The sequence below is a fragment of the Mirounga angustirostris genome, unplaced genomic scaffold, assembly GCF_029215605.1.
Source record: "Mirounga angustirostris isolate CCGP_5_RB_7025 unplaced genomic scaffold, mMirAng1.0.hap1 SCAF_11, whole genome shotgun sequence".
NCBI lineage: Eukaryota > Metazoa > Chordata > Mammalia > Carnivora > Phocidae > Mirounga > Mirounga angustirostris.
This window is the reverse complement of record NW_026991719.1, coordinates 52296706-52310413: the sequence shown is the minus strand read 5'-3', so window position 1 is coordinate 52310413 and position 13708 is coordinate 52296706. Positions and strand designations below refer to the sequence as shown.

At 39.5% G+C, this 13708-nt stretch overlaps 1 protein-coding gene across 1 annotated transcript in view; it reads right to left on the bottom strand.

The window, feature by feature from the left end:
* ZC3H12B (zinc finger CCCH-type containing 12B) overlaps window positions 1–5951 on the bottom strand; it is a 72900-nt gene extending 66949 nt beyond the window's left edge. The window contains exon 1 of the mRNA XM_064573587.1: window positions 5787–5951. Coding sequence (XP_064429657.1) covers window positions 5787–5951 — 165 coding nt within the window. The remainder of the gene's footprint in view (window positions 1–5786) is intronic.
* Window positions 5952–13708: the final 7757 nt, after the last annotated feature.

Below are 13708 nucleotides of genomic sequence, written 5' to 3'. Positions count from 1 at the left end.
CTTCAGTTTCCTAGCTGGTTATTATTCTGTTCAGATTGTCTGTTTCTTCCTGTTTTAGTCCTGGTAGTTTATAAGTTTCCAGGAATGCGTCCATTTCTTCCAGATTGCCTAGTTTGTTGGCATATAGCTGCTGGTAATAAATTCTAACAATTGTCTCTATTTCCTTGGTATTAGTCGTGATCTCTCCCTTTTCATTTGTGATTTTATTAATTTGGGTCCTTTCTCTTTTCTTTTGGATAAGTCTGGCCAGAGGTTAATAAATCTTATTAATTCTTTCAAAGATCCAGCTTCTAGTTTCATTGATGTCTTCTACTGTTTTTCTAGTTTCTATTTCATTGATTTTTGCTCTAATCTTTATTATTCCTCTTCTCCTGCTTTGTTTAGGCTTTAGTTGCTGCTCTTTTTCCTCGTCCTTTAGGTGTAAGGTTAGATTGTGTGTTTGGGATTTTTCTAATTTTTTGAGAGAGGCATGGATAGCTATGTGCTTCCCTCTTAGGACCACATTTCAATATCTCATAGGTTTGGGGACAATGTGATTTCATTTTCATTGGTTTGTATGAATTGTTTAAGTTCTTCTCTAATTTCCTGGTGGACCCATTCATTGTTTAGCAGGATACTCTTGAACCTCCAAGTGTTTGAATTCCTTCCAAATTTCTTCTTGTGGTTGAGTAACAGTTTCAAAGCATTGTGGCCTAGAAATATGCAGGGAATAATCTCAATCTTTTGGTATTGATTGAGACCTGATTTGTGATGAGAGTGTGATCTATTCTGGAGAAAATTCCATGTGCACTCGAGAAGAATGAGTATTCTGTTGTTTTAGGATGGAAAGTTCTGTATATATCTACAGAGTCCATCTGATTCAATGTGTCATTCAAAGGTCTTGTTTCTTTGTTGAACCTCTGCTTAGATGATCTGTCCAATCCTGTTAGTGGAGTGTTGAAGTCGCCTAATATTAATGTATTATTATCAGTATGTTTCCTTTTATAAAAATTTATTTTATTATGTTATTTTAGTCACAATACATCATTAGTTTTTGATGTAGTGATCCATGATTCATTGTTTTCATATAACACCCAGTGCTCCATGCAATATGTGCCCTCCTTAATACTCATACTGGGCTCACCTATCCATGCTTCCCACCCCTCTAAAACCCTGTTTTTTTTCTTGGAATCCACTGTTTCTCATGGTTTGTCTCCCATATGCATTCCCCCCCCATGCTTCATTTTTTCTTTCCTTATCCTAATGTCCTCCATGCTATACCTTATGTTCCACAAATAAGTGAAACCATATGATAATTGACTTTCTCTGCTTGACCTATTTCACTTAGCATAATCTCCAGTCCCATTCATGTTGATGCAAAAGTTGGGTATTCACGCTTTCTGATGGCTGAGTAATATTCCATTGTATATATGGACCACATCTTCTTGATCCATTCATCTGTTGAAGGGCATCTCAGTTCTTTCCACAGTTTGGCTATTGTGGACATTGCTGCTATGAACATTAGGGTGCATATGGCCCTTCCTTTCACTACATCTGTGTCTTTGGGGTCAATACCCAGGAGTGCAATTGCTGGGTCATAGGGTAGCTCTATTTTTAATTTTTTGAGGAACCTCTACACTGTTTTCCAAAGTGGCTGTACCAACTTGCATTCCCACCAACAGTGTAAGAGAGTTCCCCTTTCTCCACAACCTCTCCAACATTTGTTGTTTCTTACCTTCTCGATTTTTGCCATTTTAACTGGTGTAAGGTGGTATCTCAGGATGGTTTTGATTTGAATTTCCCTGATGGCTAATGATGATGAACATTTTTTCATGTGTCTGTTAGCCATTTGTATGTCTTCTTTGGAGAAGTGTCTGTTCATGTCTTCTGCCCATTTTTTGACTTGATTATTTGTTTTTTGAGTGTTGAGTTTGAGAAATTATTTATAGATCTTGGATACCATCCCTTTATCTGTAGTGTCATTTGCAAATATCTTCTCCCATTCCGTGGGTTGCCTCTTTGTTTTCCTGACTGTTTCCTTTGCTGAGCAGAAGCTTCTTATCTTGATGATGTCCCAAAAGTTCATTTTTGCTTTTGTTTCACTAGCCTTTGGAGATGTATCTTGAAAGAAGTAGCTGTGGCTGATGTCAAAGAGGTTACTGCCTATGATTTCCTCTAGGATTTTGATGGATTCCTGTCTCACATGGAGGTCTTTCATCCATTTTGAGTTTATCTTTGTGCATGGTGTTAAAAAATGGTTGAGTTTCATTCTTCTGCATGTGGCAGTCCAATTTCCCCAGCACCATTTATTGAAGAGACTGTTTTCCATTGCATATTTTTTCCTGCTTTGTCGATTAGTTCACCATAGAGTTGAGGGTCCATATCTAGGTTCTCTATTCTCTTCCATTGGTCTATGTGTCTGTCTTTGTGCCAGTACCATGCTGCCTTGGTGATCACAGCTTTGTAATATAGCTTGAAATCGGGCAACCTGATGCCCCCAGCTTTGTTATCTTTTTCAACATTTCCATGGCGATTCGGGGTCTTTTCTGATTCCATACAAATTTTAAGATTGTTTGTTCCAGCAATTTGAAAAATGTCATTGGAATTTTGATCGGGATGGCATTGAAGTTATAGATTGCTCTGGGTAGCATAGACGTTTTAACAATGTTATTCTTCTGATACATGGGCATGGAATATTTTTCCATCTTTTGTGTCTTCTTCAATTTCTTTCATGAGTGTTCTGTAGTTCTTAGAGTATAGATTTTTACCTCTTTGGTTAGGTTTATTCCGAGGTATCTTATGGTTTTTGGTGCTATTGTAAATGGAATCCTTTCTCTAATTTCTCTTTCTACAGTTGCATTGTTAGTGTATAAGAAAGCAACTGATTTCTGTGCATTGATTTTGTATCCTGCCCCATTACTGAATTGCTGTTTGTATTCTAGTAATTTGGGGGTGTTGGAGTCTGTTGGGTTTTCCACATAAAGTATCATGTCATTTGCAAAAAGAGAGAGTTTGACTTCTTCTTTGCCAATTTGAATATCTTTTATTTCTTTTTGTTTTCTGATTGCTGTGGCTAGGACTTCTAGTACTATGTTGAACAATAGTGGCAAGAGTGGGCATCCTTGATGTGATCCTGATCTTAAGGGAAAGGTTCTCAGCTTTTCTCCACGAAGATGATATTCACTGTGGGTTTTTCATAGGTGGATTTTATAAACTGAGGAATGTTACCTCTATCCCTATACTCTGAAGAGTTTTAATCAGGAAAGAATGCTGTATTTTGTCAAATGCTTTTTCTGCATCAATTGAGAGGACCATATGGTTCTTCTCCCTCCTCTTATTAGTGTGTTCTATCACGCTGATTGATTTGCGAATGTTGAACCACTCTTCCATCTCAGGGAAAAATCCCACTTGGTCATGGTACATGATCTTTTTAATGTATTGTTGGATGCTATTAGTTAGGATTTTGTTGAGGATTTTGTAATCCATATTCATCAGGGATATTGATCTGAAATTCTCCTTTTAATGGGGTCTTTGCCTTGTTTGGAGATTAAGGTAATTCTGGCTTCATAGAATGAGTCTGGAAGCTTTCCTTCTCTTTCTATTTTTGGAAACAGCTTCAGGATAATGGGTATTATTACTTCTTTGAATGTTTGGTAGAATTCCCCAGAGAATCCATCAGGCACTGGACTCTTGTTTTCTGGGAGGTTTATGATCACTGCTTCAATCTTGTTGCTGGTTATTGGCCTAGTCAGGTTGTCAGTTTCTTCCTGTTTCAGTCTTGGTAGTTTACAGGTTTCCGGGGAGGCATCCATTTCATCCAGGTTGGTCAGCTTATTGGCATATAGTGGTTGATAATAATTTCTAAGAATTCTTTCTATTTCCTTGGTGTTAGTCGTGATCTCTGCCCTTTCGTTCATAATTTTATTAATTTGGATCCTTTCTCTTTTCTTTTGGATAAGTCTAGCCAGTGGTTTATTGATGTTATTAATTATCTCAAAGAACCAATTTCTAGTTTTGTTGATCTGATCTACTGTGTTTCTGGTTTCTAACTCATTGGTCTCTGCTCTCATCTTAATTATTTCTCTTCTAATGTGTGGCTTAGGTATCGTTTCTTCATTTTCCCTAGTTCTTTAAGGTGTAAAGTTAGATGGTGAATTCAGGATTTTTCTATTTTTTTGAGTGAGGCTTAGATGGCTATGTATTTCCCCCTTAGGACTGCCTTTGCAGTATCTTATAGGTTTTGGACCAATGTGTTTTCATTCTCATTGGTTTCCGTGAATTGTTTAAGTTCTTCTTTGATTTCCTGGTTGACTCAAACATTCTTGAGCAGAGTGATCTTTAACTTCCAAGTGTTTGAATTTCTGCCATTTTTTTTTTCTTGTGATTAAGTTCCAGTTTTAAAGCATTATGGTCTGAGAACATGCAGGGAATAATCTCAGTCTTTTGGTATCAGTTGAGACCTGATTTGTGACCCATTATGTGGTCTATTCTGGAGAAAGTTCCATGTGTGCTCGAGAAGAATGAGTATTCTTTTGTTTTAGGGTGGAATGTTCTGTATATACCTATGAGGTCCATCTAGTCCAGTGTGTCATTCAAATTTGTTTCTTTGTTGATTTTCTGCTTAGATGATCTGTCTATTGCTGAGATTGGAGTACTGAGGTCTCCTACAATTAATGTATAGTTATGAATATGACTCTTTATTTTGCTTAACAGTTGTCTTATGTAGATGGCTGCTTCCATGTTGGGGGCGTAGATATTTACAATTGTTAGATCTTCTTGTTGGATAGACCCTTTAAGAATGATATAGTGTCCTTCTGTGTCTCTAAGTACAGACTTTAGTTTAAAATCTAATTTGTCTGATATAAGAATTGCTACCCCAGCTTTCTTTTGAGGTCTGCTGGAATGGAAGATGGATCTCCATCCCTTTATTTTCAGTCTGGATGTATCTTTAGGTTCAAAATGAATCTCTTGTAGACAGCATATGGATGGGTCCTGTTTTTTTATCCAATTTGCAAACCTGTGCCTTTTTCATGGGAGCATTTAGGCCATTCACGTTGAGAGTGATTATTGAAAGATATGAAATAATTGTCATCATGTTGCCTGTGAAGACGTTGTTTTTATAGATTGTCCCTGTAAATTTCTGTTGTATATCACTCTTGGGGTCTTTCTCCTTTTATAGAATCTCCCTTTAATATTTCTTGCAGGGCCGGCTTAGTCGTCACATATTCTTTCAGTTTCTGCTGGCCTTGGAAGCTCTGCATCTCTCCATCCATTCTAAATGACAGCCTTGCTGGATAAAGTATTCTTGGCTGCATGTTTTCTCGTTTAGTACCCTGAATATGTCTTGCCAGGCTTTTCTGGCTTGCCAGGTCTCTGTGGATAGGTCTGACGTAATTCTGATGTTCCTTCCTCTGTATGCAAGGAATCTCTTCCCCCTAACTGCCCTTAAGATATTTTCCTTGATTCTAAGATTTGCGAATTTTACTATTACATGCTGGGGTGTTGGCCTGTTTTCCTTAATCTCAGGACAGTCCTCTCTGCCTAGAGGACACGAATGTTTGTTTCATTCCCCAGATTAGAGAAGTTCTCAACTACAATTTGCTCAAATATATATCTAGTCCTCTCTCTCTCTCTCTCCACCCCCTCAGGGATTCCAGAATTCTGACACTGGAACGTTTCATGGTGTCACTTATTTCTCTGATTCTATTTTCATGGATTCTGAGTTGTTTTTCCCTGGCCTCCTTTTTTCCCTTTTTATCTATTAAATTGTCCTTCAGGTCAATAATTCGTTCTTCTGCTTCACTTACCCTAGCTCTTAGATTATCTAGATTAGACTGGATCTCATTGATAGCATTTTTAGGTTCTGCCATTTCAGCTCTCATTTCTGCCTTAGACTCTATGTTGCCATGAATTGATTTCTCCATTCTAGCTATTGTTTTCACAATTGCTAGCCTGGATTCCATCTCCGACATCTTGGTTATATCTGAATCCATTTGTGAATCTGTGGCAGATGTCATAATCCTGATTCTTTCTTATTTTGGGGGTTCCTTCTCTTAGTCATTTTGTTGCTGGGTGGTTGAGGGAACGTATAGAGTCTAAATTAATGACCATAACCCAAGGAAGAGGCACCTCTTTTCTAGGGACCTTAGGTTTCTGATATCTTGTTTTCCCAGCCTGTCTTCTGGAGGAAGTGCCTGCCGTGCTGTTCCTTAGGCAACCCTGTTTTAGCCGAGATGCCCTGCCCCTTGTGGCAGGGTTGGGGTCAGTGAAGACCGCTTTTGGGGGCTTTTGTTCTCTGGCTGCTTTCCCTGGTGGCTTTCTGTGTCTCTTCCAAGAGTCAGAGCAGAAGAGACCATTTCCAACCCTCTGCCTCAGAGCAGAGAGATCACAGTCTGTTCTTCAGTGAGCTCTCCAAGCCACACTATCTCCATTTCTCTCTGTGCTGCTAAAAACTGCAGTCCTGGATTGTGCCCCTCAGCAGCACTCCCAGTCCTCACCTCCAGGTCAGGGCACGTCTCTGCCCTTTGTGCTTCTAAAACTGCTAGCTGCCCCCAGTTTGCACACGGAGCCCCACCGCTCCATGTTTCCATCAGGGAGGCTGCCCTAAAGTCCTTTCCCTGCCGCTACCAGTCTGCAAGTCTGTGCCTCGTCCCCAGTGTGGGAGGCTATCACTCACTGGGGGTGTAGGATTCCCATGGCTGGCTCCCTCCCTCTTCTGTTTATCCTCTGATATCTGCCCGCAGAATCACAGCTCCCCTCTTTGTACCTTGAAGCCAACTGCCTGCGATATTCTGTTTGTAGAAATCTAGATCTATGTTCCTACATCTCAGCCTGATTTTGTGGGTGTTCAGAGTGGTCTGGTAGATATCCAGCTCAATTCTGGGGACCGGGTGGAATAGGGTCCCCTACTCTTCTGCCATCTTCCCCCCCCCCCATCAATATGTTTCTTTATTTTAGTTATTAATTGGTTTATATAATTGGCAGCTCCCATGTTGGGGGCATAGATATTTACAATTATTAGATCTTCTTGTTGGATAGACTCTTTAAGTATGATATAGTGTCCTTCTCTACCTCTTACTACAGTCCTTGGTTTAAATGTATGGTGATTAACATAACATAATAAAATAAAAATAGATAAATAAAATCTAATTTGTCTGATATGAGGATCGATACCCCAGCTTTCTTTTGAGGTCCTTTGGCATGGTAAATTTTTCTCCATCTCTTCACTTTCAAACTGGAGGTGTCATTAGGTTCAAAATGAGTCTCTTGTAGATAGCTTATGGATGAGTCCTCCTTTTTTATCCAATCTGAAACCTTGTGTCTTTTTATGGGAGCATTCAGTCCATTTACATTCAGTGTAACTATTGAAAGATATGAATTTAGTATCATTGTATTACATGCAAATTCCCCATTTCTGTAGATTGACTTTGTTTCTTTCTGGTCTATATTACTCTTGGGGTCTCTCTTCACTTACAGAATCCCCCTTAATATTTCTTGATGGTCTGCTTGGTGGTCACATATTCTTTCAGTTTCTGCCTGTCCTGGAATCTCTTTATCTCTCTGAATACAGCTTTGCTGGATAAAGTATTCTTGTCTTGCTGAATGACAGCCTTGCTGGATAAAGTATTCTTGTCTGTATGTTTTTTCATTTAGTACCCAGAATATGTTTTGCTAGCCCTCTCTGGCTTGCCACGTTTCTGTGGCTAGGTCTGATGTTATTCTCATATTCCTCCCTTGATATGTAAGGAACCTTGTTTCCCTAGCTACTCTCAGGATAGTTTCTTTGGCTGTATGATTTGCAAGCTTATCTATTATATGTTGGGGTGATGATCTATTTTTATTGATTTTGGGAAGGATCTCTCTACCTCTTAGACATGAATGCTTGTTTCTTTCTCCAAATTAGTGAAGTTCTCAGCTATGATTTACTCAAATATACTTTCTAGCCCTCTCTCTCATTTACCCTGGCTGTTAGAGTATCCAGTTTAGACTGCATCTCATTCACAGCATTTTAAAGTTCATCCTGATAGTCTCATTTCCGCCCTTACAGATTCTATATTGTCACTAATGCTTTATTCAAGCCTCGCTATTGACTTTATGATTGCTATCCTGAATTCTATCTCTGAATCTTGCTTATATCCATATTGATAATCTCTGTGGCAGAGAACACCCTCTCTGGTTCTTTTTTGTGTGAGTTCCTCCTCCTTGTCATTCTGTCCAGAGAACAATGGGTGGGCGAATGAACAGAGTCCAAAATATCAACCACATCCCAAGCAAGTTGCACCCTAGCAATATCCTGAGTAGTTGGAAGCCACCACAGAAAAACAAAGCCAAAATGAAACACAAGAATAAATTTTTTTTAAAAAAAGGGGGGAAAGGTAAGAGAGATTATAATTTTGCAGTGTGGACTAAGCAGGGTGTTCCACTTGTTCCTGGGTGAATTTTGGTCTGTGTGTTAGAAGACATTACATCCCCAAATTGCAACAAAAGTAAAACTTATGGGATGCCTTGGTGGCTCAGTTGGTTAAGCATCTGCCTTCGGCTCAGGTCATGATCCCAGGGTCCTGTGATCAAGTCCTGCATTGGGCTCCTTGCTCAGCAGGGAGCCTCTTTCTCCCTCTGCCTGCCACTCTCTGTCTCTCTCTGACAAATAAATAAAATCCTTAAAAAGTAAAACTTATATATATGTATGTATATATATATAAAGATAAAATTGAATAGAGTGAAAAAAGGAGTAAAATGAAGCATATATCTATAAAAAAGATAGGTGTGAAAAAATACAAGTTAAAAAGTGACTATGAAATATAAGTTGGTATTATAAGCATCTAGTTGAAATGAGAAAAAAGAAAAAGAAAAAAAAGAGAAAAAGCATAAGAAAAAGAAAAAAAAAAGAAAAGGAGAATTTTATCTGAACAATAAATGAGTCGTGAGGCAACACCTGGAGCTCAATATACTATTTTCCCCCAGCATTGACATTTTACAGTCTTATGGGATCCATAGACTTGTTGTCCACCTGTTCTTCCAGACTGTCTTCTAGGGTAAGGGCCTGCTGCGGTGTTTCTCAGGTATCCCTGCCTGGGCAGAGTTGTCCCACCCCCTGTCAGGGGGATGGGCTCAGTGCAAACTGGTTCTCTGTGTGGCTTTTTTTCCCTGGAGTCTTTCTACACCTCTTCAGAGGATCAGAGCAAAAATGGCTGCACCCAAACCTCTGGCCCAGAGCAGAAAGATCACAGCCTGGCCTCTTTAATAAACGCTCCAGGATAAACAGTCTCCACTTCTGTATGTGCTGAAAACTGCAGCCTCCCACGGCATGCACCCACTTCAACTCTCTCAGAGGTAGTCCCAGGGGCCAGGGAATGCCACTGACCTTTTTGAGTCTAAAACCATGAGTGGCCATGGGGTCTCGTGCACACACTTGAAGCTCCTGGATCATGTCTAGGTGCCACTCTAATGTCCTTTCTGGGCTGCTACTGCCCTGCGAGTTTTAGCACAGTCAGGCGCAGGTTCCAGACTTTTTCAGGCTGCTCAGGAAAAGAGCAATTATTGACCAGCCCAGCTCAGTTTATGGTGATCCAAGCTGAGAATCCCTTCCTGGGCTCACTGACCATAATCTGCTTTCTGGTTCCACTGCTCAGGCACTCTACCGGTTCAGGCACTCCTGTTCGCTCTGTGACTCTTCAGATCCTGAGACCACAGTGCCATGCCCTACCTAGAATTCTGCCTTTTCATTTCCAGAGCCCCTTTCAGAGAGAGATTTCTCTCACTAGAGCAGATTTCTAAGGGTTCTGATTTTGAGCTCTGGTGTTATATCACTTTCCAGGAGCCAGCTTATGGAGGTTCCCCCCTCTTCTGTTTACTTCCAATATCTCCCTACAGATTCATGATTACACACATCCTACCTTGCAAAAAGCAGTAGCTTTTCTGCTTGTAGAAATCCAGATATATATATTCTTACATCTCAGGCTGATTTCATGGGTGTTCAAAATGTTTTGATAGATATCGAGCTAAATTCAGGGGATTAGTTGAAATGGGGTCCCCTACTCCTCTGACATCTTGCCTCCCTCCCCTGATATGTGGAATTTAAGAAAGAAAGCAGAGTATCATAGGGGAAGAGAGGAAAAAAATGAAACAAGATGATACCAGAGAGGGAGACAAAACATAAGAGACTCTTGAACTTAGGAAACAAAATGAGGGCTGCTGGAATGGAGGGGGGCATAAAACAAGGTCCCTGCCCTCCAGAACAATGGGATAATCAAATGAAAAACTTGCTGGTCTAAGGCTTCTTACTTTTGTTCTGATTGTGTACAGTCTAAGATTCCAGTGAGTTCATCAAGCAATGATAGACTCAGTAGGAAACGGGCTCCTGATCATTGGGAATTTTTTAAAAAAGATTTCTTTACTTCTTTGAGAGAGAGAGCAGGGGGAGGGGAACAGAGGGTGAGAATCTCAGTCACACTCCTTGCTGAGTGCAGAGCCTGATGCAGGGCTTGATCTCACAACCCTGATTTCATGACCTGAGCCGAAACCAAGAGTCAGATGTTTAACTGACTGAGCCAACCAGGTGCCCCAAACATTCAGAATTTTTAAGCCAAACTGAATGACAACTCATTTTAGAAACGAAAGGAAGTTTTTATTTTGATGAAACCCCAACAGTTTACTTTTGTTTTTGAAAAAAAAAAAAAAGAAATGGAAGAAAGGATTCCTAAAGATCTCTGACATGAAATTTAAAAAATTATATGAGAAAGTATGGAATAAAGTATGAAGGCACTCTTGGTTATGTATTTACTATTGTTCTATAGCAAATCACCACATATTTAGTGTCTTAAAATAACACCAACTTATTTATTTTTAGTTCAAGAGGTCAGAATTCTAAAATCAATGTGCTGACAAGACTGTGTTGTTTCTGCAGGCTTCGGGAGAGAATCTGTTTCCTTACCATTTTCAGTTTCAGAGCCTTCCCACATTCCTTAGCTAATGGCTTCCTTCTTACATCACACGACCTCTTGTTTCTGTCATCACATCTCTTACTACTCATTCTTATCCTGCTGCCTACTTCCCTCTTATAAGGACCTTTGTGATTATAGTGAGTCCATCTTGATAAATCAGGATAATTTCACCTATCTCAAATCCTTAACATAAACCTGCAATGTCCCTTTTACCATGTAAGATAACATATTCACAGATTCCAGAGATTAGGATGTGAACATCTTTAGGGGACTATTATTCAACCTACCATAGGTACTGTAACTTAGAAATAATCATTGGGATTAGAAAAGTCAGGATGGTATTTATGGAGACAGTACATCTTGATGGGTATGAAGATGAGGAGGTCACTCCTAAGTTGCGGAATGACATGAACACAAGCAGTGGGGATAGAAATCAGCATAATTTACATGGAGTTTATTAAAACGACTGATGTAAATGTGGTAGGTGTGAAAAATAAAACCAAATGGGAGGAGAGAAAGGTCAGATCACAAAGCCAGGCAAAGGGATACAAATTTGGTAGAATAGCAATTGGGAGTTACTGTAAGTTCCCAAGTAAGCCCCCAAGTGATGTTATAAAAGCATTATCAGGATGATTGGTCCAGGCAAGTAGAAGTGGGAGAAGGGACCCCAAGAGGAACAAAGGTTGAATGATTATGTCTCTACTGAAGTATCACTGATGTCTAAGCTGCTTTCAGGGTACCTGAAAACAAATTGCCAACTATTTCAAGGAAGAGAGAAAGGGCCAAGGCAGGATCATTTTAGCCTCTCTCCACCTACAAGAGTACAAGCCATAGACAACAACCAGGGGCCTCTTGTAGCATTTAGCAAAAGAAGATGATTTTTATGAGCTCAGGAAAGTTTTTTTATTTTTATTTTTTTTAAAGAGCAAAAATATGCTACACTTACCTCATTGCCACATTACTTCCATCTATGACAACTGGCCTCAAATTTTCACTGCTGTCTATTTCATCTTCAAGAGACAGCTCAGGGCTTGCAATCTCTCTGGAGCTGGGACCCCGAGGCACTAACAGACTCAAGCTGACCTGCGCTTCCGAATCACCTTTGTTCCCAAGTCTGACAAGCTCTGCCAATACATCATTAATAAGTGATTCTGGGCCCAGCTTGTTCAATACTGATTGAATCTGTGCCTCTGCATAGCCCAGCTTTAGAGCAAAATCCATCTTCGCTTGGTATTCTTTTTCCAAGTCAAGCTTCCCCTCTTGCAGAATGCTGCTCTGGGAGAAGCTTGGATGATCTAAGCAGGGTGATCTATAGAGCTGACGGTGTGGCTTAGAGGGAATTTCTTTTTTTTTCAGCTGAGCATCTCCAGGTTGGTAGCTATTGTCATTGTTGCTGCTCTTAAGGCTCATCTGTTCAGGGTCACTTTCAGAGTTTATCCACTCTTCAGAGTCAGCATTACTCTGCTCCATGCTGTCTTGCTTAGACTGTTGTTTCTCTTCCTTGGAGGCATTCTTCTCCATTTTTGGTGTCTCCACTGCAGCCGTGGCCGTCATCCCGTTCAGTGGGCAGTCTGAGGTCTAATCAGCTCTTTTCCTTTTTAGCCTGCTTGGAATCCACATACAGTTACATTCCTTTGTGGTAAAATGTGGTGGTAATGATGGTGCAAGAGTTTGCCTGTTTGGTTTGGTATGTTCAGATGTTACCAGTCCCTACAAATAAACAAACATACCACAATCATGTTTAGTAAAATTCTAGAAAAGCATTTCCAAATGCAAAGGTTTCTTTGTAAGAAACTACAAGCTGTATGACATTTAAATTTTGTGCTTCAAATGATTGGACTCATCTTACAATAAAAAAAGAGAGACTCCAATTCTTTAATAATTCTAGTCATAAAAATTTCAGTGGTGGCAATAATGCTGTAATTCCCCCCTCCCCCCTCACAAAATAAATCAAACTATAGTTAACTGCTAATCATAACAACTTTGAGAAAGAAAAACATGGCATTTCAACAAGGGTCAAGAATATATACATCCTTGAAAAGATTTTCTCTTTTTCTTTCTGCCAGGTAAGTTTTCCCAACTCTCACACCAGATCCTTCTTGCTAAAGCTGAGTTCCACTCCTGAAGAGCATAACATCTCCAGCACTACTCATTGCAAAATATCAGGGACTCTATCTACTGGGTAGAATAGAAAACAATTAAAATATCTTTCAAGCAATTGAAGTAGGGTATAAGGTGACAAGTAAATAGGCATGCTCCAGATTTTTTTTAAAAAGTGTCTGTGTACACTTATGAATTGTATCTGCAGCCTTTTTATTTATTGTAATTGTATTTATTGTATTGTAAAGAGGAGAAAATTAAGTCAACTTGCAAAATAAACCAAAACATTTTTAAAAGAATATTAATTACAAAAGAGAATTAAGGACAATTTTATTTCTGAACTCCTCCTCTCACCTACAGCATCTGTCCCTGCATGTTTGAGTTGTAACTTGGCCAAAGTGTTTTTTTCTCAGTCTGAGCCTTGGTTTCCTCATATATAAAATGAGAATATTGATACTTACCTCACAAGGTAAGGGTTATGTAAGATGAGTAAGGAAAGTGCTTAGAAAAGTGAACAGAACACATAGTAAGTTCTCAATTATGTAAAGGATGTAACAGACACCATCAAAAGATTTTTTTTAAGAAGTCTAACAGCAAGGCAAAGGCTATAGACCTTTGAGCACTGACAAGCTCTTCAGATAGCAGCAGTGTTCACTAATCTAAAACCAGGTTATCTATGTGACCAA